At 38.5% G+C, this 27,438-nt stretch overlaps 2 protein-coding genes across 2 annotated transcripts; one reads left to right on the top strand and one right to left on the bottom strand.

Moving 5' to 3' along the window:
* Nucleotides 1-28: 28 nt before the first annotated feature.
* LOC121504610 lies at nucleotides 29-9,070 on the bottom strand. The gene is made up of 5 exons (XM_041779540.1): nucleotides 8,891-9,070; nucleotides 2,902-3,024; nucleotides 2,677-2,774; nucleotides 2,400-2,570; nucleotides 29-2,299 (listed from the first exon to the last, which is right to left on the bottom strand). The coding sequence occupies exons 2-5, from the start codon at nucleotides 2,975-2,977 to the stop codon at nucleotides 1,844-1,846; spliced, it is 801 nt and encodes a 266-aa protein (XP_041635474.1). The 5' UTR covers nucleotides 2,978-3,024; nucleotides 8,891-9,070; the 3' UTR covers nucleotides 29-1,843.
* LOC121505003 (ubiquitin carboxyl-terminal hydrolase 17-like protein D) lies at nucleotides 7,008-27,438 on the top strand. Its single transcript, XM_041780117.1, has 16 exons — nucleotides 7,008-7,162; nucleotides 11,372-11,487; nucleotides 11,583-11,653; nucleotides 12,621-12,746; nucleotides 12,827-12,922; nucleotides 13,675-13,803; nucleotides 13,879-14,007; nucleotides 14,098-14,173; nucleotides 15,353-15,619; nucleotides 17,085-17,225; nucleotides 17,325-17,416; nucleotides 18,966-18,989; nucleotides 19,241-19,397; nucleotides 22,611-22,676; nucleotides 27,074-27,127; nucleotides 27,218-27,438. The coding sequence occupies exons 1-16, from the start codon at nucleotides 7,008-7,010 to the stop codon at nucleotides 27,436-27,438; spliced, it is 1,920 nt and encodes a 639-aa protein (XP_041636051.1).

Here is a 27,438-nt window from a genome sequence, read left to right as displayed (position 1 = left end):
TGTTCACAGAGTGCTGCATCCAAACGTATTCATAGAAAGTTGAGTGGAAGGAAAAAGTGTGGTAGGAAAAGATGCACCGACAATAAGACAGCCATCCGCCAAATGGCAGCCCATGAGACATTTAAGAAAAAAGAAGGAAAATAAAAAAAGTTTATTTTCATTTTCAATATTTACATACTTAGGTGTTTAAAATACAAATTTTCACTAATTTATAATGATATTTCTATAATTATAACAAGAAAAGGATGTAATATGATGCAATAAATGAGTTAAATATGGCAGGGGAGACCAGGGACAGTTGTAACATTTTTGACATTTCTGTCTCTAACTTTGAACTCTTTTAACCCAGTGTGTTCAAACTGCTATACAAACTAGCTTCACGTGTCTGCTAATAAATGGCCTAGAAAATGCCTGAGGCAACACAAACAGAAAATGCATGGCTTAATCTCAAATACAAGGAGTGAAATGTTACAATTGACCCCGTAGTCTGGGTCAGTTGTAACATACGTACCCTGGGGTGAAATGTAACGTTATGAAATAAGGACCATGACAATGATTTAAGATATTGAAAGCTTTTTGTTCAAAACTTTTAAACAAAATTGCTGTGGTTCTGCAGAGTACAGGACTTAAACTACTCTAACATCTGAACATTTTTAATAATAAACTGTACAAAAGGTGCAACTTTGCACTAGCTTCAACAATCAAACATTAGTGTGTGTTTGTGTAACACTAAAATGTAGAAATAATAAAAGTAAACAAAATGTGATACATACACTGGCTTCAACAACTGAACGTAGGTGTGGGTGAGTTTGTGTGTGGGTTGTATGTGCCTAGTTTGTTAGTGTCAGTGTCAGACAGACAGTGGTGACAGGTGTATGGCACTCCTGGAGTGCAAGCTTCATTGGCCCACAGGTGACATGTCATGCACTTAACCCAGGCCTCTTTTAGCTTCTAGTTATTGAAGTGTTCCATGCAGATGATACAGAAATTAAGAAGACGCACAGCAGAGCAGAGCGCACAGCAGCGTAGCTCATCACCTCAGCTTTTCAAATATGCTTTCCAAAAAGAGTCTGATACAGACTGCATGCTTTTTAAGACTGAAGGAGAGGGATTTTTTTGTCTAATTTTGGTTTTTCTTTTTTTTAAGATGAAGAATTTAACCACCGTGTGCACAGCTGCACGGAATCTCATTGAATCCAGTCCTGCCAGCACCTCTGACTAGTTTTCTGCATCTCAGGCCGTAGGCCGAGGTTTTTGCCTTTTAAAATGACAAATGCTGTGTCTGAAAACAAACAAAAAGACAATCACATTTAGTGTGTTACATAAAAGACCCCTGGCATTGAAGTCTTAATAATCTAATACCAGATGATCATTTTAAAGAAACCTGGCTGCATCAGGATGCCTGATTCTCTTAGTATTCCCAGGACTTTAGGCCCTGGTGGAAATGCAGACTTTAGTTCTTGGAGGAAAAATGTCCTGGTGCTTTTGGTCAAAACCAACTGATGATTTTGCATTATGAGTATAACTGAACACTAGGGGGAGTCTGTGTTTGTGCTTGGCATAAGGTCAGGGATCCAGGTGGTTGGGGCCAAGTGAGTGAAGCAAACACTATTTTTGGCTGTGGCAGCATGCCAGCATTAATTGGCTCTGGTGTGTTTTTTTGTTTTTGTTTTTGTTTTTTTTTTTTTGTTAAAAGATATATTGGATTTTTGGTCACACTCTATGACTTAATACAAAAATATGCATTTTTCTTTAATCTAAGAATGTTCTGCTGAATGTGAATATTTTACATACATACTGTTTTTGTTGTCTGATAAAATCTGTCCATGGCTGACATTTCTCCTCATTTCCTGTGCCACTGGGGGATGGAAGTCTGTCTAGGAGCCACACCACTGGGACAGATTTCATATGGTGAGCTCGTTTTAATACATACACGCTTTAGTTTCAAGCAGACAAAACAGAACTTAACATGGCAGCGAGGACAGTAGATGTTTTTGCAGTAGGCTCGACTGTGTTTCACCATCATGCCACATGTGGGACAGGCTCGCACTGATGGGCAGTCAGTGACCCCCTTCACATCAGGCAGGCTGATGCTCCCACATGTCTGCAGAAGCTGCAGATCCCTGTTGATGCAGCCATCGTTGTCACAGCGGTCAGACCGTGGGCCTGAGCCTTTCCACTTTCTAAGACACTGCCAGCAAAAGTCATAGGTCTTCTTCAGATCGGCTGTACAGATGGTGCAGCGCACACACAGGTTGGAGAGATCTTTCCTCTCCACATTTGTTCTGCAACTTGGGCACTAATAAGAATAAAAACAGCACTCTCAATATTGTTTAATCAGTTTAGGTAAAATGAGAGTATAATGTCAAGTTTAATGTCAGAAACAATAGACTGCTTACTGGCTTGATGTCATAGTTATCTGCAACAGCCAGGCGAGCCACCGTCGATTCAAAGTACTCCATCTCCTCTGGAGACAAATCCGCCAGTCTGCAGACCTCCTTGTATGACCACTGTTTATTGCACTGTTTAGTACCTTCTACCAATGCAGGGCATCTGAATTTGTATTTCCCCTTCAAATAACAAAGAGAAGAACCAGTTCAGAAACAAAGACGACAGACAAAGATAAACTGCTTTAGAAAGCAGCCGATTAATTGTAAATGACATGAAAATGTTAACCTGCTTGAGCAGGCTGATGCACCACTGTGTAAGAGAATCAGGACTGACAGCGTGACCACAGGACATCTCTGCTCTGAGGCCTGAGTCGTCTTCTGAGGCTAAGGGAACATAAAAATACCTTTATTAGTTTGTTTTTTTGTCAAAATTAAGTGTCAGGTATTGTGGAACAGCAAATAAAAACAAAGAATTATTCCTGTTTGCTAAAAAAATAAAAGGTAATCTTACAGACTGGATCCAAGTCGTCCCGCCTTTGGACAAACTTTAGGGTGGTATCCAGCGGGTCGTATTTCTTCTCTTCCATTCCCTGGAGTGTAGTGTTTGATCTACTCAATGTGGAAACATCTGACCCTATCAAAAATAAAAGCCAGAATTAACACTTCATCTGAATTAACAGACAAAAAGTGAGAGGTGTAGGCTTTGACATAGGCTAGTTGAGTTAAAGTGGTATTTTTAAAACTAAGATCTTGATCTTGTACAATAAAGGCTGAAAGTCAATATCAATTCAGTTTTATGGGGGAGCTGGCCTACGAGGCTGCTTGATACTTGAGTCTCTTTGTAAGCAGAAGCCTACTATTGTTGCAGTGGAAACGAGCTAGCTAGAAGTGAGATTTGGCTCCACACTTGTTCATTCTTAGCTCATTGATTTTACTCAAATTTTGCCCATTTAAAGTAAGCCATTAACTTCTAGCACTCTCTATATTAATGTAGGCCTAATAATAGTGTGTCTATTACATTTACTCACATTACTATAATTAGGGCCCAAGCACCGAGGGTGTGAGGACCCTATTGAAATTGGTCGGGTTCCTCATTATTACTGGGTGGTGCAAGGACCTAATTGTATTTGCTAGGATTAATAGGGCCCGAGCAGCGAGGGCGCAAGGATCCTACTGGAATTGGTCAGGTTCGTCATTATTAGGGCCAGAGCACTAACCAGTGTGAGAGCCCTATTGTTATCATGTCCATCACATTTCCCCCCACTCTCACCCATTTTTCGGGCATTAAACGTGCACCAATTTGCGTGAAAATTTGCACACATGTAGAACTCTGAAAAAATGAGAGGTTACTAAAGTTTCTAAAACTGGCACCCAAGAATTGCCTCGATAGTGCCACCCTTTGTGCTTCTACAGAACACTGTGAAAGACAGTTCTCGTGAGATTTAAGACATTTTGTGTGTAGATGCATCTTGGGGAGATCTACAAAAAACCCAGTGGGACCACGTTTCTATCTTCAACAAGAAATCCACCATTTAGAATAAATTAGCCAAAAAATTAGGTGTTTTTGGCCAGTTCCAGGGGTCATATCTAGATGAACTCCTCCTAGGGATGTCATCCAATTGACTTGTACTTTGTCATACAGCTAAATGAGACATGGCTGATGAAAAGTTATTCAGGACTTTCTCATTAGTCGAAAGGCATGGCCATGGTGAACCCTCAAATTAGCATACTTTTTGACAAACAAGAAGTTGTTTATAACTCAGCCGTGCATTGTCCAATCTGACTCAAACTTCCTGTGTTTATGGAAGGTCTTTGCCTGCACATGTTCATATGATCATATTTCCTATAGATAATAGCACCTCCTAGTGGTGACAGGAAATGTCAAGGTTTACAGGACAAGCGGCTGTTACAAGTCCTTTGAAGATATCCACTTAAAATTTGTGTCAGGAAGTCCTAAAGAAGTGGATTTACATCTGTGCAAAAATCTGTGACTTTTTGCCAGAGGGTGTGGCCTCAGCAGGGCGGCAAACAATAAAGTCTTGGCCTACATTTTGAACTGCCATAACTCTGGTATACAATGACATGACGGTTCTGGCCAGAACACATCCCTAATTTAAATTTTGAAAAATTGTGCAGTGCTACCCTCTTGCAACAGAAAGTCGCTGAATTTCAAATTGCAATACATAGTTGGTCAAATCATGCTGAAATTTGCTCAGGCTGTACCCAAGAAGTTGACCTTACACATACTTGATGGTCAAACGTCTACGTCAAAAGGCATGGCCATGGTGATTTTTTGTTCACCATGCAACAAGAAGTAGACATTTTCAGAGGCTTATGGTTTATGTAGAGCAATGAAACTTAACCACAAAATTGTATTTTGAGTGCTGAGTTGATCTATATCACTTTTGTACATGGGTGTGGCCTATTGGTTAAATGACACCCCCTACAACTTTTCAAAAAAATCAGCCCCCCCAGCAGGTTTAATGTAAGATTTCAAACATTTGTGGGCAGAAGTGTCATGCCAGGACACACAAAAAATCCTCTTGGACCCATGTCGTAAATCAAACAGGAAAGTGGCCATTTTGATTTTCTTGGTAAAGAGGCATATTTTAGGGGTTGTATTTGAACAAACTAGCCTGAGGGCATTCATCAAAACAATATGATCTTTGGTGTAGAGCAAGAAGGGATGTCTAAGGTCAAAAGTTATTCACAACTTTCTCATTAGTCGAAAGGTGTGGCCATGGCAGCCCCTCAAATTTAAATGCTTCTTCATGTGATAAAAGTGGCTGGTGCTTACTAAAAAAAATTTCTGTTTATTACAAGATTGGCTAAATCCTGCTGAAATTTCACCAGGCACCTCCCCCAAAGTTGACCTTACTCAAATTTGAAGGTCAAGAGTCCTTACCTAAAACGATGTGGCCATGACAATTTTTCATTCGCCATGTAACAGGACGTAGAATTATCTGATGCTCACAAAACTTGCAAAGCCATGAAACTTGGCACAAAAATACTCATTAGTGAAACAAGATGATTTATAGGATGATTGTTGGAAGATGTGGGTTTGTGGCTCAGTGGCAACCCCTGCAATATTTCAAAAATTCAGCTCTTGCAGCAGGTTTAACCTAGGATTTTGAACATTCTTCAGCTAATACATCATTTAAAGACCCCGTAAAGTAAAAATGAATCTGTATTTAGGTTTGTTATATGACAGGGTACTGTGTTATGAACCCTTAAATCAAATTTCAGTTAAATAAAACATTCTTGAGTTTATAAAATTAAGCTTCAAAATCATGAAAAATGAGGCAGTAAAATCTGCTCCAGGATGGTGTGTTCGTGTCTATTGAATGAGATGAAGCCACGCCCACTCAGGAGAAATACAATCTTCTCAGGTTTAAAAAAATGCTACAGTCTGAATTGAGGAAAGCGCTCACGCCATTATCCTGCCTCTTGACCTTTTGTTGACCTTAGAAGAAGAGACAAGTCTGTATTCTGGCTCAAATCTCTGTTATGATGCTTTAAATGATCTATAGACCACTGTGGCTGATAGATTTGGCAAATTTACCTCACAATGGACAATAAAACAGCATTTAACTGACTGTTAACTTTCAATAAAGGTAGTGATTTCAGCTAACAACAGGCTGTACTGAGATGAACTGCTCTGTGATTTTATATTGTAGCGTTAGAGGGGCGGGGTCATTCCCTACTATGGGCTCATGACATCATGAGCCCAAATATTGGCCCCAAATATTGGATTTCACTTTACAGGATCTTTAAAGAGCTACAAAAAAGCCTCTTGGACCCATACCATATTACAAACAGGAACACCGTCATTTTGATTATTTTGGTTTTTCAAAATTTCTCTTTGGGCATTCATAAAAAGAAGATATGTCAAAGTAAAATATTTTATTTAAACTTTTTCCTTACTCAAAGGGGCGTGGTCATGGCATTTTTTTTCTTTGCCATGAACAGGATGTAGAATTATCTATGGCTTAGAAAACTTGCAGAGCCCTGAAACCTGGCATAAAAATTCACAGTGGGAATCTGAGATTACCTCTCTTTGTGTTGTGGGCGGGCGTGGCTTTTGGCCCCAGTAGCACCCCCTACAATATTTCAAAAAATCAGCCCTGGCAGCACATTACCTAGGCATTTACAAATTCTTGAGCATACTGGCCATCTCAGGACCTAAGAAAAAGCCACTTGGGCCCATATTTTATAATGAAAACTAAGTTTTTTTAATGTATTTTTATTGTTGAAAGTTTCAAAGCTCCCTCCTAATAGAGCCAAAATTAAGGCTATGCTGCCATCTTGTGATGATACAAAATACTCCAACCAGGCCCAGCGGGTAGCAAACATGCTGCTCTAGGCAATCTTTGCAGCTGTAGGTCACAAGAAACAATACTTCAACCGTGAGGTCAGGGAAAATAGTCATTGCTTTGTTCTGGATGGTCAGCAAAAGACAAAAAGTCATGAAAGGCATCAAAATGTACAGTGCCTCGAGCACAAATAACGCCTTTACATGAACCGCTTGAAATCAGCTGAAGAGAAGCATGTGAAATCATTTGTTTACAGCGTCTGTTTTCCACACTCTCTCTAAGTGGCAGGTGTCAATCCAGCACCATGGACAGCATCACATCTACACAGGCTTATTCTTGCAATAGACCCTATCTGCAGGCTCGCAGGCAGCAATTTCAGGACCGCAGGTTCAGGACCCTTGAACTAGGACCTGTGTTTTGTCACAACAGCGCCACCAGCAAAGTCAATGAGCATTGCAAGTGAGTTGCTTGAGTTAGCACTACTTTGATAGGCAGAAATTTAAAGTTAACTTGAAGTACTTTTTTGTGGTGTTTTTTTTTTTTTTTCCATTATATAGAAATATTTTATACATGATAAGCCATTCTTCCCCAAAGTCTTTGATCACCCATGAAATCCACAAACTCTTTTTCCAAACGCTTCTTTATTTTCCACTTAATACAACACGAAAACAAGAGAATAAAATAAACATATAGAACAGAACCAGGGGAAAATTGGGGTACAGGGCTTGCTGAAGGCTTCAGGGACACTAGAGGGATAAATGCAAGGAATTATAATTATAATATTTTGGGTAATGTTTGCTAGTTTCTAATAACCTGTGTAACATTATTGATAACATTAATGATAAGACAACATTAGTTCCCTTACTATCAGTAATGTTTTATCAATAATGTTACACAATCCCATGCTGCAACATGTTGTTCATTCTGCTTGGGTGAAATTTACATCTTATTTTAGCTTATATAGACTACTAACGTTCGGTCTACCGCCCATCGCTGTCGTTAATGGTAGCAGTAGCTGGAAATTTGTAAACAAATGCTTGTTTACAACGTGCATCCAACCCAGCAAATATTAGTAGTAAAGACGTTAAAAAACCGTCTCCACTTTGTATAAACAAACTAAAATTAATTGAAAAGTGAAAGGTTAAAAAAAAAAAAAATTTCAGGTCGTTGAAAAGACGTATCTTTAAAGACTTAGCTGTAACATGGTCATATTTAAAAAGGGCTATTATTGGGCTAAATTTGGACTGAATCAGACGGACAAAACGTGGCTCAATTTCCTATGATGGTCTTTATCTTTTGGCTAAATTAAGGCTTTGACGGACCAAATGTAGAAAAAAACGTCTAAATGATGTTGGGTGTTGGGTGGGAAAGGGAAGATTATCTGAATCAGTCGATTTTATGAGAATTTAACATGTTTTATGTTTGAAGATGAATCATTAAACAATTAAAATATTGAACTCCTCACTCTATATTGTTGATTTTATTAGTATTCTCAATATTTCACTATAAATCCTAATTTCAAATACTTAAAAAAAAAAAAAAAAACAGCCCATCAGTTGAGGTATTAAATCTTCTAATGCCACATATGACGAACTTGTCGTCACCTTACCGTAACCGTAAACGGAAGTTTTATTCGATTTTATTTTGAACGTTTAAGCGTGTATTGTCGGGACAGTCTGTCAGACTGTCGTGTTCGAATCCTGGGGTGTAGGAGAGAAAATGTTAAGTAATCAGTAAGAACTAAAAAAATATGGTCACGCCATGCCTCAGGTTTTACAAGTTCTATAACTTAACAAGTGCTGGAAACCTCTGACAAACAGCACGTCTCAAGTTTTATTTGCATAACTCAGCTGATCAAGAGTTTTCCAGACGCTTTAGGGTCACATTGACCTATTTACAGTAAAACATGGAACGTCGACATTTGCAACTTAATGTTCTTCGAAAGCTCAACATATTTCCATTATAACACAAGTGATTTTTTTGACTAAAATCGCATATGTCAACAGTTTAAAGTAAGTCTTAAAACTGAAACTGCTTTAGCCTAAAGCTTTCCTGACAACATTGTCTTTTTTTATTAACAAGCAGAAATAAAACCAGTAAAGCAAAAGGTCAAATTAAACTTTCTTTAAACTTCGACGCGCATATTAATAACAGTCAGGAACTTGGCAAGAGAAAGTTAAATCTTACCTTTGAAAATGGTCACTTTCCCTTTAAGATGCTTTCGTTCTAGACCGGAAGAAACACCACCACACCAGCCCAAAACTACTCAACTCTTGGGGAAATATTTAAAATTTAGTCCCACTGGTCTTCATTTGAAGGTTGGCCCAATGTTCGGTGTTCAGCACTTCTGTTTTTCTTGATATCTTCTTTCTCCTCTTCCCACTCTTCCCTCGAAAGTGAAAGAATTTGATTACACGTGAACGGGAAGTACCGACGGGATTACCCTCCCATTGTACCACAATCCTGAAAATAAACGACACTACTTGTACTGTTACCGGGTACATCATTTTATGGCAAGTTTACTGTTGTTTCAGGTAACTTCTGTCGTTTTTGTCTTCAAATTAGATTTTAATCTCTTTTGAAGACTTCCTGTTGTGGACAATCAGAGACTTGACGGTTTCCATGACACCAAAACACAACTTCACGGACCATGTTTCGGGGTTTTACAGATTTTCTTATGCTTTTGACTCTTTAGAACGTCAATATGGATTATAACATGGTCTCATATATTTTTTTAAATTCATTTTTCTATGAGCCTCGTAAAAACTATAGCATTATAAATATTGCATTGTCGATCATTTATGTACCAATCAATTTATGGGGATTTACGAAAGTAGTCCAGCATAGCCTACCTAAGTACGCAAAAAATTGAGGTACCACTTGCAAAGCAGTCTTTTTTTTTTATCATTTCATGCAACTAAAGGCCTTTACTCAATTAAATTCAAGCCTAAAATGTCGTGACCTACTTTTGAAACCCTTTTTAAAGGCGAATGCACTTAATGTTTACCCTGGTAAACATTGAGTTTAATGAGCAACAATCACATAAGAGTATATTTTAGGTAATAGATAGTGTATTCTTTGATAAATTCACGTATTATCTGTTAAACCACCAATAATGGGTGGCAGTAAAATCAGCACAATCACTCTCAAAGTTCAGAGAATAAAGACTCATCTACCCCAAGTCCAAATTTCAGCCACATCACAGCACAATGACAGCCCTTACTAAGGTTCTCAACGATATTTATCTAAGCTGTGATGCTTCTTAAATTACTATATTAGTTCTCCTGGATCTTACAGCAGCATTTGACACAGTAGACCATACATTCTACTGAACGGGCTGAAAAAGTGAGAAGCATTGCTTTGGTTTGAATCATACCTTCAAAGCAGAGAATATTTTATTTCTGAACCAGTTATCATTTCATGTGGGGTCCCCCAAGGGTCCATTGTTGGACCTCACCTTTTTAGTTTTTATTTTACATGCTCCCTCTCAGGCCTGACAAACCCAGTGAATGGTTCTTCCCCAGTTGTGATTGATTGATATTATCAATGTGTGTGTGTGATCAGTAGCATTGATGTTAGCATCATAGCTAACAGTCAGTTAATTTTGTAGCTGAAAAGTGTGTAAAACTATAATATGGCTGTGATGCTGAAATGTTTTAACTTAGCCACTTTCTAACCACTTTTCCCATCCATTTTGCCACTGTCATATGCTACTTATCATCAGTTTTGCACAATTTTAACCAATTTTTGCTATATTACACCAATTTTTGCCACATTTTAAACCCCTTTAATCATTTTTTTCACCACTTTTGCCCCTTTCCCCCCACTTTTTCCATTGTTAACCTACCCTTGATACTTTTAAAATACAATTTCACCACCGTTCCCCCATTTCTGCTACTTTTAACCAATTTTAGCCACTTTCTGTCTATTTTTTGCCTCTGTCAAACCATTTTGCTTATCCTGTTTGGGGTGGCGGGGGGCTGGAGCCTATCCCAGCTGTCAGTGGGTGAGAGGCAGGGTACACCCTGGACTGGTCACCAGTCAATCACAGGGCTGACATGCTGAGACAAACAACCAGGCACTCTCACACTCACTGAAAACATTGTTGGAGGCAAGGCAAAATGGCTAGCCTAGTTTTTCACTATTGCTGCTAGAGTAACAAAATAAAGTTACATGGATTTAAACACTAATGGAGCTCAGCTGGTCAGCTTGAGAGGTTTCTACTCAAGACTTTATGCTGAACTTGGCTAATTAGCTGACAGTTCATGCCAGGTATTTAGCTTAGCTTGATGATTATTCAGGGAAAGTTCTTTTCCTTTAAAGCTCCTGTGAGGAACTTTTGGTTCTTTGTTGACTTTGATGATACCTGTGGACAAAGTAGTACCTCTTGTCTCTTTGTTCATCTTGTTTACATTTATAAGTAATATTTTTTACATTAAATGTACCCTTCTTCATTTTAATGGACATATGCACCCCTCATTTGGACCTTTTGCTGTAGAAAATTGTAAAATGAGGAGTTGCAAATTCCTGCATCTGACACCTACCACTACTGGTTTCAGATGTAAAAAATATCTAGACTAATAAAATTCCTCACAGGAGCTTTAAAACAGACATTTCACATTAACTCTGATGTGTAATAAAATAAACATATTTCTTACTGTGTCACAGGTGCTGCAGTGAGGATTCAACAACGACTGAAGCACATCTGGCAAAACTCTTTTCTGATTTAGAGAAAAAAAAGGCCAAAACCTCTGGTATAACTGAAAAACTGGGCATCACAAATGGTAAGCTTGAATTCATTGCTGACTCACAGAAACAACAACTTTAATTGCATTAATTTTCAATAAAAATAAAAGCAAAATTTTGTCTACTCAAACAGTATGGGAGCATTGGGATGCTGCTGAGAACTTTGAGAAGATCCTGTGTTTGACCAGTCCAGAGGCATCCAAGGTAGAAACAAGCATAGTGCATCATGAAAATCACAAAAAAACTTAATGTTTCCCTGTAGTTTAATCAAAAGCCAAACACAATAGCCCAAAGCACAAGTGTTATTAGCAAAAGACCTTGGTATGAACCGTTCACAAGGGCAGCAGAGAGCAGTGCTCCCCCCTGAAATCTAATGCCTGCCCAAGGGGATCCCGGACCCCAAGTTGGGAACCAAGGATCTAGACCAGGGGTGTCAAACTCAATCACAGCAGGGGCCCGATTCTGGATTCAGGTCTAACTTGAGGGCCTAACAGGGTCACCTTTTTAATCATAAACTGTCAACCTCATTTCACCAGTAATAAAATATATAAAAACTTAGCACTGATGATAAATGATTTTGACATTTAAAAAGTTAAAAAGATAAGTCTAAAGGCTCACAATCTGAGAACTTTTTCTGTAGCTGCGCTAAAGCTCTGGAATGCTCTTCCTCTTCATGTTTTTAATTTTTACTCTACAGCACTTTAGTCGGCATTTTGTTGTTTTTAAACGTGCCTTATAAATAAATTTGGATTGGATTGGATTGAGAAAAGTAAAGGTAAAGCATGAAATTGAAAAATGTTTTTTAAAGGGAGTTATATCAAAGAGAAAGACAAAATCATGAGTTTAAAAGGTCAAAATATGAAATAAAATTTGTAATCGGGAAATTACAGTCAAAATATGATTCAAAATTTTAAATTGTGAGTCTAAAAGGTCAAACTATGGAATTGATTGATTTTTTTTTACTGATGAAACCGTCTCAATTTGGTACAGATTCTTGTCAGTATCAGATTTTCAGATTGTTAAATTATCATATTGTAACTGTGGAATGTATAAAAAGATTGCTGAAATCAGAGTAAGATATGGTGACAGCTTTTTCTTGGGAAATGTTTCTGTTACTCTCCTTTGACTACCAGTATATGCTGGACTTATTGAACATCTAATCTTCATCCAGATATTCAAGGGAGAGCTGAATCATTGGACCAGATGCCTCCAGTGCAAACAGAGAAATGACAGCGGGAGCTTGTTTTGGATTCTGCCTCTTGCAGTGGAAGACTCTAGCCGTCAGATCTACAGTGTGGTACTGCTTTAATTTTACAAGAATCTAAGTTCTTGATAAATTTTTAAAAATACAAAAGTGTTCATACAGTTTGTTTCCAGGAGAAAGGTTTGGAGGCATTCTTCAGGGGAGAGAGAGTCAGCAGGGACAACAAGGTTTACTGCAACCACTGCAACAAAAAGCACAATGCAAAATTTGTGAGTATTTATATTTTCTTAAAATTCCTGCCAGAACTTTGACGTCATTTCTCTGTTCTATTTTTAAATGATGGTCTAGATCTGAGTCTGCTAAAATGTGACTATATGATTTTGTAGCATCTGTTATTAGATTGTCACAGTATCCGATTTTTAAGATAATCCTGCTTATAAAGACATATTGACTTTATGCAAGTTAAAATACAGTCTCTGATATATATGTTGTGTGAAGAGACACTAAATTCATACATGCAATCACAAAGATTCCCATTGGAATGAATGGACTTTCAGCTGACTGGCCTCCATAACCATATGTATGTGGAAATGAGGAGTATTTCTGCTGACATTGTTAAAACATTCACGAGGACCATTTCTATTTTAATCAGCTGCAGTAATGATGACATCTTTGAATACAGTCAGCTGAATGTCACCAGTTAACACAGTCACTACATAAACCGTTGAGCTGATCTAATGTTAGTAGTATGTGTGATCTGATTTTAGCCTTAAATCCCAAACATCAGATAGTTGCATACAGGCTGAGCACTCTGATTTGCCCTCTAGTGGTGTTCTCCAGTAACAGCAAGCATATCTTCCCTCCAAGGCTTGATAATTATGGCTGCTCATGTGTAGTGTTACTAGATTTAACTTGCTATTGAATGCTTTTGTCTTCAAACTTTAAAAGTGTATTTTTTTCCTTGCCTGGTAATGTCTAAAGTCTGTTAAATGAAGTCCTATGTTTTTATAATGTGGTTTAGGGATGTGAGATAACCCAGCATCCAGAGATTTTGACCCTCCTGCTGAAGAGGTTCAGCTTCGACAACAAACACCAGTGTTATGTCAAGCTTCACTGTGTGGTAGAAGTCCCAGAAACATTACACATGAAGGTACACTGCTATTAATTTATATTGAAAAAAGCATTTTATAAATGTGGTGAATTGATGTAATGACTCTCTCTGCAGAACTGCACATATGATCTCTACGCTTTAGTGCACCACTGTGGAGATCTAACAGGAGGCCATTACACCTCACATATCAAATCCTTTGAGACTCAGGGGTGGTATCACTTCAATGATGATGTTGTTAAAGGGGTAAGGAAGCTCATTTTAAATTCAGTATAATTTCACAAATCCTCTCATCAGTGTAATAAAATACTGTGATATTATTTCCAAATATTTCAGGTCAGACAATCACTGTTTGGAGAGAGTGGCAAGTGTTTGAAGTCTTCTACAGCTTATCTCCTCATGTACAGGAAGGGTAAGTTTGTGAGGCATTACAATGTGGATTTTAATCTTAAGATCTGTCTAATGTCTGTACTGATTACTTGGGCCCAAAATTAGTGAGGGGAGAGGTGGTGTTACTTAATCAAAGCCACTCAAAGAATTGTTCAAGTAGAGTAAAATAAAATCCTGGAGAGCCCCTGCGCCTCCCTTCAAGAATGTCCAAATGGTATACTCCACCCTTAGTGCTGTAGCAGAGCCTAAAGGAGAGAAGACAGGTGACTGTGATGAGTAATGCTGTGCAAACACTTCAAATCAGGTGCTCGATGGAAAAGTAAGAATAAGGAGGCAGAATGAGAGCAAACAACTCCTAAAATAGTTTTTTTTTTCAAAGAGAGGAGAGTGCACACAGTGGCACATTCAATGACTTTAAAGCTTTCAGGAGGAGACAAAAGCAGGAACAAAGAATGAGGAAGATGGAGGAGAACAAAGCAGGGACAGAGCAAGGTGACGATAACGGAGGAGAAGAAAGCAAGGATAGAGAGCAAGAGCAAGATGAAGAAGATGGAGGAGAAGAGAGCAGGGACAGAGAGCAAGATAAGGAAAATAGAGGTTAATAAACATAAACTAAAGTGAAGGAAATCACATTTATAATTTATTTAACCATAGCAAAAATAGGGCTCATTTAAATAAGGATTTACATAAATGCATCAATATGGGTTAAACAGCGCAACATTTTTTTTTTTGGCTGACTGGCTTGCAACTTTTTTTCTTCTGGGGGCTCAAAATCCCTAGCTACACCCCTGGCTGTGAACATTGCATCAAATACCATTGATGCTGGGGGAAGATCTTCCTCTTAAGGTGCCGGTTATCGAAAAAGTTGGATTATTGGCTCTGTATTGAAATTAAGTGCTGCCAATGCAAAAAGTGGCAGCTGTGGACACGGGTGATTATGCTGCACAAATCATGTGCTGTTTACACATGCATAAAACCCCTGAAAACTATCTAAAATGTTTGGGCATCACTGTACTTCTGAACACAAACAGTCGTATTTTTCATCTACGTATTATCCATTTCCGCCAGCTCTCTTGTAAAATTTCCATTTTGAGGGTGAGTTGTTTTGTCACAGCTGGCATTGTTTGAGCATCAACACAAAGACAGTTAAACACAATTTTTTGATTCTAATCTCATTTTTTCCCCTTCAAATTGAGCAAAGGTCCTGAATCAGATGGCGAGGGAGCTTGCAGCATAAATGTTGATGTTGGAGCAGAAAGAAGACATGAAAAAGCAGAGAGGGAAGAGCCTTTGATTCCTCATCATCAGCTGGAGGATGAATGCAGCAGAGAGGAAAACTGGAAGCACTTAAATGGGGGTTTGTTAAATCAAAACCATCATGATGTGGTTTTGAAAACACAAAGAAACTTTTCCTACACCCTGGAAAATCATCTTAACCACGAAATGGCCTGTTTGAGGGAACCTGAAGGTTCGATTCAAGAAGATGGGGGACAAAAACAAGATGAGCCAAACAGACAGGAGCTTGAGAACAACACAACTGGTCACTTCCAGTGTTTTAACACTAGAGGGAGCTCAAAGCCACATTTAGAAACCTGTCCTCTGAACTCTATATTAGAAAAATGGGAAACTAAAAGATTACAGGAGAACAAGACTGACTGGGAAACACAGGAATCCGCTGTTCCAAAACCTGAAATGACAACAAGAGGGACTGACAGAGGCCTTACCAGAAAAAGAGTCAAAACTACTGTTGACAACAGCGTCAGAGCGGCTGTCAGAGAGACAGCAGTGGAAAAAAGCTTAAGAAATGCAACAAAAAGTAAAGTCAAAGTAGAGCCATGGAGGTGATGACCCATGAAGGATATTATCTGAATCTAATTCATACAACTTCTTACAACAAAAAGCTGTTATCACCTGTGAAGTAAAATTGAGATAATCATTTTTTCAGATTTTGTTGTTGTTCTGAAAATGAAACATTAAAGCTTAATTTGATTAGGACATGCAGGTGTCTACATACAACTTAAATAAGTAAATGAGTGTATTAAGTCACTCAAAAGTCTCAGGTGTCAAAAGTCTCAGGGTTGATCTTTGGTATTTGGTAGTTTATCTGCATCAGCCTTCAGTAAATGAAAAAAAAAAATGCATGCCACTTTGGAGAAAATAACTGGACTGTTGCTCAGTGGTCTAACGTCCTCTTTTCAGATGAAAGTACATTTTGAATGTCATTTGGAAATCAAGGTCCCAGAGTCTGGAAGAAGAGTAGAGAGGCACAGAATCCACGTTGCTTGAAGTCCAGTGTTAAGTTTCCACAATCAGTGATGATTTGGACTGCCATGACATCTGCGGATGTTGTTCCACTGCCAACAGCGGAGCACACGCTGGGGGGGTCGTGGGCGTCGCCTAATTTAATCTCAAATCAAAGTTTATGCATCACTCACTCGCTATCTTCACTGATTCAAACTCACACAATCCTTCAATGTGAATCACCATAATTAGCGAGTTTTAGATAATATGAATTGCAGCAACAGCCTTCTCACTCATGGTATCGGATACTAAAAGAACAAAAATGACTGAAACCAACATAAATCGTAATCTTTTGAACAAAACACCACAAACAACAAAAATGAATGAGTAACTTTTGCATTTAGGAAACAAAATAATATGTTTAAATTCTTTTAAGTCTAGCGCCATGCCTCATGGGATTGATGAACGGCCACTATGTGATGTGCCGTGGTTAGCTTCCTCTTGATCCTGTTAGCGCTAAAATGAAGAGAAAATGCATATTGGGCTTTAAAACCTAATTAGCATGAGAGTAGGAAAGATTAAAAAGCGCCATGTACTCCTCATACATCTTACTGCTCATCTAGCTCATCCTCAAACAACAGTAAAGATAAAAACGGATGAAGATGACGGTAACTGTTCTAAATTACTGCTAGCACTGAGCGTGGCTAACAACGAGTTTAGCAGCTACGAAACCGAGGAAGGCACGTCAGCGGAGGAGGACTTCTACCATCAGCACCTGGGAGACCCATCTATGAGAGGTAATGGAGGAGGATACCTGTCCACCAACCACCACAGTCAGCTGAACAGTTTCCTTCGTCTGAGGCTAATTAAGAGCTGTTTGCGTTTGTGCATGGAAGAGGCCTGACTGTCACACCTCCCTGAGTTGTGTTTAGTGAGGGGCATAAACACCGACAGGGACAAAGAGGTTAGCAGCTTTGCCATCATGATAGAGAAGAGGATGGACCGGGACATATACAAGTTCAAAGTTTGTGAACTACCTTGGATTATTATGCTGTGTCTTTGTTTTTGGTCCCCATATCTGTACGTAATAAAAAACTTCGAGGGCAAATCACCGACCATATTTCAGCGCACATAGGTCCACAGGTAATAGGCTACCGATCCGTGCATGTCGGTAATTTGAGGTGGTGGTTTTATTACAGTCCTGCGCTTTTCTGCACCTGATGGTAAAAAAATATAATAAAAAGGCTTCGTAGAACTTTTAGTTCATTTCATTTTATCTTCAAAAATTACTTTCGTTTGCCTAATTTATTAATTTAAACTTATACTGTCCAAACGGAGCCCGCGTGTGCGCCGCTGCTCTCTTATAAAGTGACACCACTGCTCTGTCTCAAAGAGCTTCTTTTGTCTGCCTGACTTTGTCTACTATCTGGCTTTATTCACTGGCTAGGCTACAACAGCTTATTCACATACGGTGGACTGTTATTGGTGTGTAAAACACTCCAAACTTAGAGTTGAGAATAACATGTACAGCATCAACTACAGAAAACAATCACTGAAAAGGTTCATATTTGGCATAAGAGTTCGCACTCTCATGAATGAACGGAGGGACAGTGCTTCTTCCTCTCTGACTGATCAGCTGATGATAGATGATAAGAGAGCTGGGGGAATTTCAACCATTTATTGATCATGGATAGCTACAGATTATAATAAAATAAAATAAAACAGAAACCTAAAGGATACACAAAGGAAATGTCACCTGCAAACACCTTGTGCTTTATGTTGCCTTTTGTGTGGAATTTAAAACAAGAATATACTGCACATTTTTCATTGCAGATTTCATGCAGCACCTCCATGTTTTCCACCAGAAATTTCTGTAAATTTCAGTATACCACGACTTATCCTGTTCTAATATAGTACCACCATCAAACGATGAAGTGAGGAGAGCATTTATATTTTTTTTATCAGAGGTCTCCAGGTATTACTAATCCTGTGTAATAGTTGAATAGGCTTACTTGGCTCAATAAGTGACATATTTTGAAATGCAAAACATAAAACAAGATATATAAACTAATGTAATGCTGGGGATAAAAATGCCTTTATTCTAAGGGCCCCTAGAGAATGCTCCGCCCCCTTTGTGCGGAGGGTGTAGCTCCGCCCCTGTCCACTGTGTTTTCTGAAGTCCACAGTCAACGCAGCGTCTACCAGGACATGTTAGAGCACTTCATGCTTCCTTCAGTGTGAGAACTCATGTCATGTGTCATGAAGAGATTCAATCAAGATAGTGACTGCTGAGAACAGAGGACCAGGGTGGGAGGCATTCAGTGAAAACAGAGGCATGGGTAAAACATACAGGCTAGCCCAGAAGGGGGGAAATATTCGCACCCTGATGTAACTACATGTGGAGGGGAGAAACTATCGCCCCTCAACAACGAATCTCAACAGATAGGTCAGATTAAACTTATATACCCTCGGAGATGTAAATATGTCATCAGAGGGGGTAAATCACAACCAGAAAGGGGAATCTCCCCCATACCCCAGTCAATTCACACCCCGTTGTAACTATTCTGTTCTAGGCAATTAAAATAGAGAGACTCCAGGTGAGTGTCAAAGCGCCAGTACCAGCAATAATTTCCTGCCCTTCATATGCTAACATAAAGTAAAGGAGAGTTTTGTTTGATGGAAGAATTTCGGGGAGAGGACATGGGGAAGGCCAACGTAGAATAACCCACAGCCCCCCTTCTCCATTTCCCCCTCCCCTTCATGGAGGACATGATTTAAGGGGACTGAACGCAGGTTTAACAATCCGCTCAGACTTCTGTGCCAGCCTACGGTCCAAACTTTGTTCCAGAAAACGACAAACGCCGTGGAAATGGCGGTCAAACTCTACGTGAAAAAGTTAGACGGAAAGACCTTAGAAGTGATCTTGTGTGACACTGAGGAGAAGTTTAGGTCCGTTACGACGCTGGAGTTGAAGTCGAAGATGAACTGTGAGGAAGGGATTCCAGGTAGGCTAGGTCTGTGACTTCTTGTCATAGATGGCGATCCGGTCTACCCTAATCATTAGCGTAAAGTTTTAATGTTATTAGACCACAAATGCAGTGTAAATGTAAAAGTTCTGCTAATTATAAAAGTTTGGCCATGAGATGATAAATAATATGATAATCAGGGCTGCTCCCAATGTTTACTACTTCTTTTTGCAGTTTCTTACCCATTTTGGCTGTTATTCACCCCCTTTTTTTAAATCACCTTTAACCACTTTTGCCCTGATTGCCACTTTAACCAATTTTTGATGTTATCTCCCTCTATTGCCACTTATTATTCCCATTTTTCCTCTGTTTTGCCACTTCGTTTTGGCAGTTGTATCTCATCTCTGTCACTTTTTGTACATTTCAATTGCTTTTTACCTATTTTTGGCATTTTTTGCCCTTTGTGTTACTTTTAACCCATTTAAAAAATGTTCCCTTTAATGCCACTTATTGCTCACTTTCCCACTCTTTTGCCACGTTTTTTGCCAGTTGTGTCTCCTTTCTGCCACTTTTCATCTGTTTCATTTGCTTTTCAGTCTTTTTTTGACACTTTTTGCCCTGTTTGCCACTTCTATTTGCAGCTTTTTTTGGCCCCTTTTGCCAATTTTCTTGGCCATTCTTTTGCCTGTTTTAAAAATAAAGTATTATCATTTCATTTTACACCTTAACTTTACAGTGGACCGTGATTTTCCTGATCTTCTTTGGGGCCTCCAGTTTGGCTGGGCCCCAGAAAACTCTGCCTTTTATCTCCCTCTTATGGGTGGCCTTTGTGATAATATATTCATTGGTAAAACACTTTTAAAACAAGCGTTTACGAAGTGCTTTGACATGTGTAGAGCGAGACAGAAGAATGCAAACTAAAGGCAAAGACAACAGAACAAATGACACACAGCAACATCAGCAGAACCCAAGCAGTTAAAGAACCTTAAATGTCCGACCAGCAAACCCAACAGCATCAAGAACCCAGACATACAAACTTAAGACCTGAGGTGGAAAGTAACCAATTACATCACTCAAATCCATGTAAATGACTAGTTTTTGTGGTTACTTTTACTTTACTTTTTGAATTCAGTACTTTTACTTCTACTTAAGTACGTTTTAACCAGGGTAACTGTATGTTTACTTGAGTAGGCCTACAATAGTCTTATACAGTTGTGTTCAAAATAATAGCAGTCCCACATCACTAGCAAGATAAATCACTGTTTTTGTTAGAATTTCAACTTCTACACTGCAAGTAAGTTTCTAGAAGGTTTAGTAAAGGTAGAAAACCAACAGACCCAACAGGCATGACGTGCATGCTGCTGATTCTGTGAAACTGAATCATTTACTGAAAGGGGTATGTTCAAAAAAATAGCAGTGCCGAGTTCAAATAGTGAGATCATTGATTATGTGGAAAAAATAGGTGTTAAACAGGTGGCCCTTATTTAAGGATCAAGGCAACTGACGCTGCATATGCTGGCTGTGCATTTGTCCTTGAAAAACAGAGTAAAATGGGTCGTTCAAGACACTGTTCAGAAGAAGAGCGTTCTTTGATTAAGAAATTAATAAAAGAGGGGAAAACCTATAAAGAAGTGCAGAAAATGATAGGCTGATCAGCTAAAATGATATCAAACACTTTAAAATGGCAGCCAAAACCAGAAAGGCGAGGAAGAAAAAGAAAAAACGTCTATTCGAATGGATCGGAGAATAACCAAAATGGCAAAGGCTCAGCCAATGATCAGCTCCAGGAGGATCAAAGAAGATCTAAGATTGCCTGTGAGTACTGTAACAATCAGATGACGTCTATGTGAAGCCAAGCTACCAGCAAGAAGCCCACGCAAAGTCCCATTGTTAAAAAAAAATACATGTGCTGAAGCGGTTACAATTTGCCAAAGAACACATTGACTGGCCTAAAAAGAAATGGTGTAATATTTTGTGGACTGATGAAAGTAAGATTGTTCTTTTTGGGTCTAAGGGCCACAGACAGTTTGTCAGACGTCCTGCAAACACTGAATTCAAGCCACAGTACAGAGTGAAGACGGTGAAGCATGGTGGTTCAAGCATCCTGATATGGGGATGTTTCTTGTACTATGGTGTTGGTCCTATTTATCGCATACCAGGGATCATGGATCAGTTTGAGTACATCAGAATACTGGAAGAAGTCATGTTGCCGTATGCTGAAGAGGAAACGCCCTTGAAATGGGTGTTTCAACAAGACAATGACCCCAAACACACCAGCAAGCGAGCAAAATCATGGTTCCAGACAAACAGACTTCAAGTAATGGAGTGGCCAGCACATTCCCCGGACCTTAATAAAAAAAAAATAAAAAATGCTGTTCATGATGCAAAACCAAGAAATACAGAGGAATTGTGGAACGTAGTACAATTGTCCTGGGCTGCGATACCTGTTGACCTGTGCCAGAAGTTGGTCGACTCCATGTACCACAGATGTGAAGCAGTTATCAGAAACCGTAGTTATGCAACTAAATATTAGTTTATGATTCTCAGGAAAGTTGAATCTTCAAGCATTTCTTAGTTTATACAGTACATTTTTGAGTTTGTAAAGAAAGATGTCAACACTGCTATTTTTTTGAACATTAGATTTCTTGATTTTCTGTCAAATATTATCAAATTCAATTACTTTTTCCAATTTTCTTGCTTTGAAATAGAATGTGCAGTGTCCCCAATGCATTTGTGTTCATTAAAATAAAATTTATTTGAAGAATTTTGAGGTTTACTCACCTTTTTAAACACACTGCTATTATTATGAACATAACTGTACTTTTCCTACCTCTGTTGACTACACAGTAGCACACAGTGACAGAATGATTTCACATCACATCCCTCAACAGCTGTTGTATTTAACTTTATTATAAAGGCATTACTTTAACCTGAACAACCTGTCTGACATTGTTTCAATAAGGAATGATCATATTTTACGGTTAACTCTTCAGTAGCTACTAAGACTGTACGATTTGCCAAAATAATCAATATGTTGTTGTTTATTTCCCCCCAATATTGCGATTAAATATGTGATTATGTTTTACATTTCTAGTTTTTCCACAAAAGCAAGTAATAAATCATTCTACTATATAACCAACACACTATTAGATAGATTAAAGATAGGCTGTTGTTACCTGTAGGTCAGGCCTGTATGTTTGGATGTATGAATCATGCTCACTGTCTCTGTCTCTCCTTTTTTGTGTTTTGCAGAAGACCAAATGATACTGGTCTTCGCAGGCCAGAGACTGGAGGACGACAAGTGTCTGTATGACTATGGTATCAGACATGAATCAACAGTTCATATGATTTTAAAATTACGAGGGGGAGGCAATCCAGACAATGAAGAGGACAATACTGGATTGGGTCAAAGGGATGGTCTAAACCGAAGTATGGATCAGCTCGCTAATTTTTCTTGCCGCCTGTCTTAATTATGAAGGTTTGAAGCTTCCTCTAGCCTACCTCTTATGTCAGACTACATTCTTCAAGGATGTGCTTCAAATCATCCCATGTTAACGATCGAACAGTGAAGCAGATACTGCACTTAATGATTTGGCTACAGTTTTGAGACAGTATCTGTAGATTAAACAAATATAACAGCAGTATCAAGCATCTGTAAAACTGCCCTTATGCTGCTGCATGGTGGACATGTGGGGCTGAGCTCCTCAGAGTCGTTTTTAAAACAAACATCTCTTAGGTATAATCAAATGATTATATTGTATCTTTTAGGTCATTCTTGGCTGTTAAATCTAAATCCAATTCTGTCCTTTCATCGCTTACTCCAGACAGCAACTTTGACACAAACACAAAAGGAAGACAGGCGTAGAGAGAAAAGGTGATCTTTGCATGGGGCAATACATTTCTTCTTAAACTTCACAAATACACTGAATGTTTGTTATTGTGAAACTTAAACATCATCAACCATATCTAACAATATTTAAAGTTATGCTCTGTCTAGATAGACAGACATAGTTAATCACAACCTCTAATTAAAAGAAAACTTGTAAAAGCCTGTGTCTTTCACATATGAACAGACTACTGAGCATTACTGAGTACTGGGACAAGGTGCTGCTGATATCATGAATACACTCATTCACTTTAGCTGTTACTTTGAGTGTCATGTCAGCGTATCGCTGCAGCATCTCCTGTGTTTAGCCAAGTAGCTGTACGCTAGTCATACTTAATGTTATGTTTCATATGAAAAGCTGTGTAACATTTATATGTGGTCCCCATTACACCAAGTGCGAGACTACTAGCACCAATTGGCTGTCACTATGTCTTTTTTAAAAAGGCAAACAATATGCTGAAGCTAACCTCAAGTGTGGCCTAATATGTTATTGGCATGACACGTTGTAGAGTCAAACCAAGCAGAATAATGGAGAGGGTCAGTGCAGGTTTTGCCTGTACATCTCTTGATCGTTTTGTCTAATGGTTTAACCTCTATCCATAATAAATGTAATGCCTTTTTCAGAATAAAATAGCTGGTGAGACAAACAGCCTTATCAGAGGAGAGAGTGTAAGACAAGTTTTCCAAGTTATTTTATTGCTACAGTCTTTGTTTATTGTGTTATTTTTATGCAAGCTGTTTTTTTCTGAATACTTGAATGACAAGTGTACCAGTCTTATCCACATGGTTAACATATTTGTTTTTTAGTTTATGTTTGAGTATTTATGTCCTCTTAGCTGTCATTGTTGTTGCAACAATTTGATTTGTTGCACTATTTACAGTATAATGTTGATTTGACTGTCATGAGCCCATTGTATTTCTGACTATTTCTTACAACCTCAATTCCAAAAAATTGGGACGTTGTGTAAGATGTAAATAAAAACAATGCAATGATTTGCAAATCTCATAAATCCATATGGACTGGACCATGTTTACCAATGTGAAATGTACCTTCTTTCAACAGACTAGATGTCTGGGAAGTGAGGAGAGCTGTGGTGGATGTTAACATACACATCCTGATTAAAAAGGGCTTTATATTTAAAAAAAAAAAAAAAGGCTATATTGTACTACAGCATGAATAAATCAAACTATTTCTGTTGTTGCTTTGATGAGAATGGTTATTATTTTGGTTAAAAATCAAATATGGTTATCACAGATGGACCAGGATTTTGCTGACCTACATTTGGCTGGGCGTTGAAAAGGTCTCCCTTTAGTAGTACTGCACAGAACAGCTACTTGGTGATATGTCCTGCATTCAAAAAGATGTATGTATAGTATTATAGTTTGAGCATTATAATATGGCTGAACAGTGAGTTACTGACTTAGGTAGCGAGTAAATCTTGTTTGTCATGAAATGAGTACTTGAGCAAAAATGATTAAGAAGCTACAGATTCATCTGATCCTAAAATCACCCCACAGGAAAGTCACCTTTCAAGAAGAGAGGGAAGATTAATTTTTGGTGGGTTTTAGCAATTATCTGTGTTTAATAATGTCCACATACAAACACGAGCCTATATTGCCACCCAAAGGATAAAAGAGGCAGAAATAGGCAAAGTAGCATCATACAGCCCCCTTATATTTCCCCCTTCCCTTCAGTGTAGTGATGGGTCGTTCATGACCGAGGAGTATCAAAGAGCCGGATCCCGTTTTAGAGCCGTTTTATATTCTTTTTGTTATTTTTATGTATGTTGTTTGTGTGTTATGTGATTGATTAGCAGGAATATTTTCTTCATACACATTCAAAGGCACGTCTCCCATTAGGGACACAAGCTTGATGGTATAACAGTAATGTTTCATATCAGGTGTTTCATACGTCCCAACCAGTGAGCAGATTTTATTTGCCCCCCAAGGTGTTTTGGGGGACAGAACACTTATAAAATAATAGCATTATATTTTCCTCAGTTCAAAAAACTGAGCACAGTTGGACTAACATACCAGCACAAATATTAATCATATGTCATGACATTGCCAAATCTGGCAGGTAAAAGGGACATACAGTCATGGAAAAAATTATTAGACCACCCTTGTTTTCTTCAATTTCTTGTTCATTTTAATGCCTGATACCACTAAAGGTATATTACCTGAAGAATACAATGAACATGACAAAAAATGCAGCTGATTCCATAATACTTTATGTCCTATTTGACATGCTTAAGCTTAATTGTATTCCCAGGGTATATAAGAGGCCATTTCATGTCATAAGCAGCACTGCACATACAAAGGCCTAGAGTGGTTTGCTGCTTACATTCAAGCTGTAGCACAACTCAGAAGTTGTCAGCTCTAACATAATGCCTAAAACACAAGAATTATGTGAAGCCACAAAGGCAGCCATCTTGGCACTGCTGGAAATTGGCATGAGTAAGAGACAGGTAACCAAAAAACTGAAGATCTCCAAGACAGCCGTTCATTACACCAAGAAAAACCAAGCCGAACATGGTACTACCAAATTGCTAGCTGGTCGAGGCAGGAAACGTCTTTTTACCCCACAAGAGGACCGTGCACTCATCCGTTCCTGTGTCAGGAATTGTCCTCAGACCTCCAGGGACCTTTGTCCAGGGACAATTCTGAGAAAAAAGTCGGACATCTGTGATTAAAGTCAGAATTCTGAGTTTAAAGTCAGAATTCTTGCTTTAATCTAAGAATTCTGACTTTAATCTCACAAGTGAAAAAAAAAATAGATATAATTTTAACAATTATGGCAACATGCCTACTTTATCGCTTTAATTGGTTGTGATTTACAAATGTTTATCACATTTACTTTAATATTTCAAAATAGCAAAACAAAAACAGTTTAAAATACTGACTGATCAGTTTGCTATTTGAATAAAAAGGAAATGAGAAGAAATGAAATTGTTATCATAAGTTGAATGATATAGTTTTCATGTCTGTAATATTCCTCCATTCATCCCTACTCCCTTCCATTTATCACATGTTGTATTATAAGTTTGACAATGAATTTTAAGGTTGAAATCGGGGCTAGTAAAGCTACAGTCAAGTTATTCACTTGTTCTGATGAGCGGTCAACAGGTGCGTCACTTTAAATGAAGTTTACGCAAAGAATTGTGGGTCATCTTTTCATCTCTCCTTTGGTAAAGGATGGTCCAGTGTTTCCTAGGCTAAAGGAGATAATAAAAGAAATAATGAAGCTCCTTTCCTTTTCAGTTGGAGAATTTAAACGACCTTTATCATGGCAGACACTAAAATGCTTCTGGGTCGTTTCACTCAGTTAGGAACCTTCCTAAGCAAAATGGACTAATCGAACAGACCCTTGGCCTGTGACTTCTTGTCAAAGATGGCTATCCGGTCTATCCAAATAGACATTACCCACGCAAATTTTTAATATTATTAGACCACAAATGCAGTCTAAATGTAAAAGTTCTGCTCCATTATAAAAGCTTGGCCATGAGATGATAAATAATAATATGATAATCAGGGCTGCCCCCAAGTTTTGCTACTTTTTTTTTGTTGCAGTTTCTTACCCATTTTGACTGTTTTTCAACCCCCTTTTTATCACCTTTAACCACTTTTGCCCTGTTTGCCACTTTAACCCATTTTTGATGTTATTTTCGCTTTACTGCCACTTATTCCCATTTTTACACTGTTTGGCCACTTCTTTTTGGCAGTTGTATCTCATTTCTGTCACCTATATCAGGCCTATATCAGGCCTATAGGTTTGGATGTATGAATCATGCTCACTCTTTCAGTCTCTCTTTTTTTGTGTGTTTTGCAGAAGACCAAATGATACTCATCTTCTCACACCAGGTACTGAAGGACAACGACGAGTGTCTGTATGACTACGGCATCAGAAATAAATCGACAGTTCATCTCGTTTTAAGGTTACGAGGGGGAGACAAGTCTATGAGGGTATAAGGAGATGAAGAGGAGGATGATGAAGAGGAGGATAATGAAGAGGAGGGTAATGATAAGGAGGGTAATGAAGAGAAGGATGATGAAGAGGAGGGATATGAAAAGGAGGGTAATGAAGAGGAGGATGATGAAGAAGAAGAGGAAGAGCTAGCAGAAGACAATGAAGAGGACGATACTGGAATGGGTCAAAGGGGATGGTCTAAACGGAAGTATGGATCAGCTCGCTAA

The sequence above is a fragment of the Cheilinus undulatus genome, linkage group 22 (assembly GCF_018320785.1).
Source record: "Cheilinus undulatus linkage group 22, ASM1832078v1, whole genome shotgun sequence".
Taxonomy (NCBI): domain Eukaryota; kingdom Metazoa; phylum Chordata; class Actinopteri; order Labriformes; family Labridae; genus Cheilinus; species Cheilinus undulatus.
This window is presented reverse-complemented; position numbering and strand designations above follow the sequence as displayed.

Coding starts and splice junctions, on each gene's coding strand:
- LOC121505003 (XM_041780117.1), top strand. CDS start 7,008: ATGGACAGCATCACATCTACACAGGCTTATTCTTGCAATAGACCCTAT. Junction 11,654..12,620: donor CCAGTCCAGAGGCATCCAAG/GTAGAAACAAGC, acceptor ATCTTCATCCAG/ATATTCAAGGGAGAGCTGAA. Junction 12,923..13,674: donor AAAAGCACAATGCAAAATTT/GTGAGTATTTAT, acceptor AATGTGGTTTAG/GGATGTGAGATAACCCAGCA.
- LOC121504610 (XM_041779540.1), bottom strand. CDS start 2,977: ATGGAAGAGAAGAAATACGACCCGCTGGATACCACCCTAAAGTTTGTC. Junction 2,571..2,676: donor GCATCAGCCTGCTCAAGCAG/GTTAACATTTTC, acceptor TGTTATTTGAAG/GGGAAATACAAATTCAGATG. Junction 2,300..2,399: donor ATAACTATGACATCAAGCCA/GTAAGCAGTCTA, acceptor TATTCTTATTAG/TGCCCAAGTTGCAGAACAAA.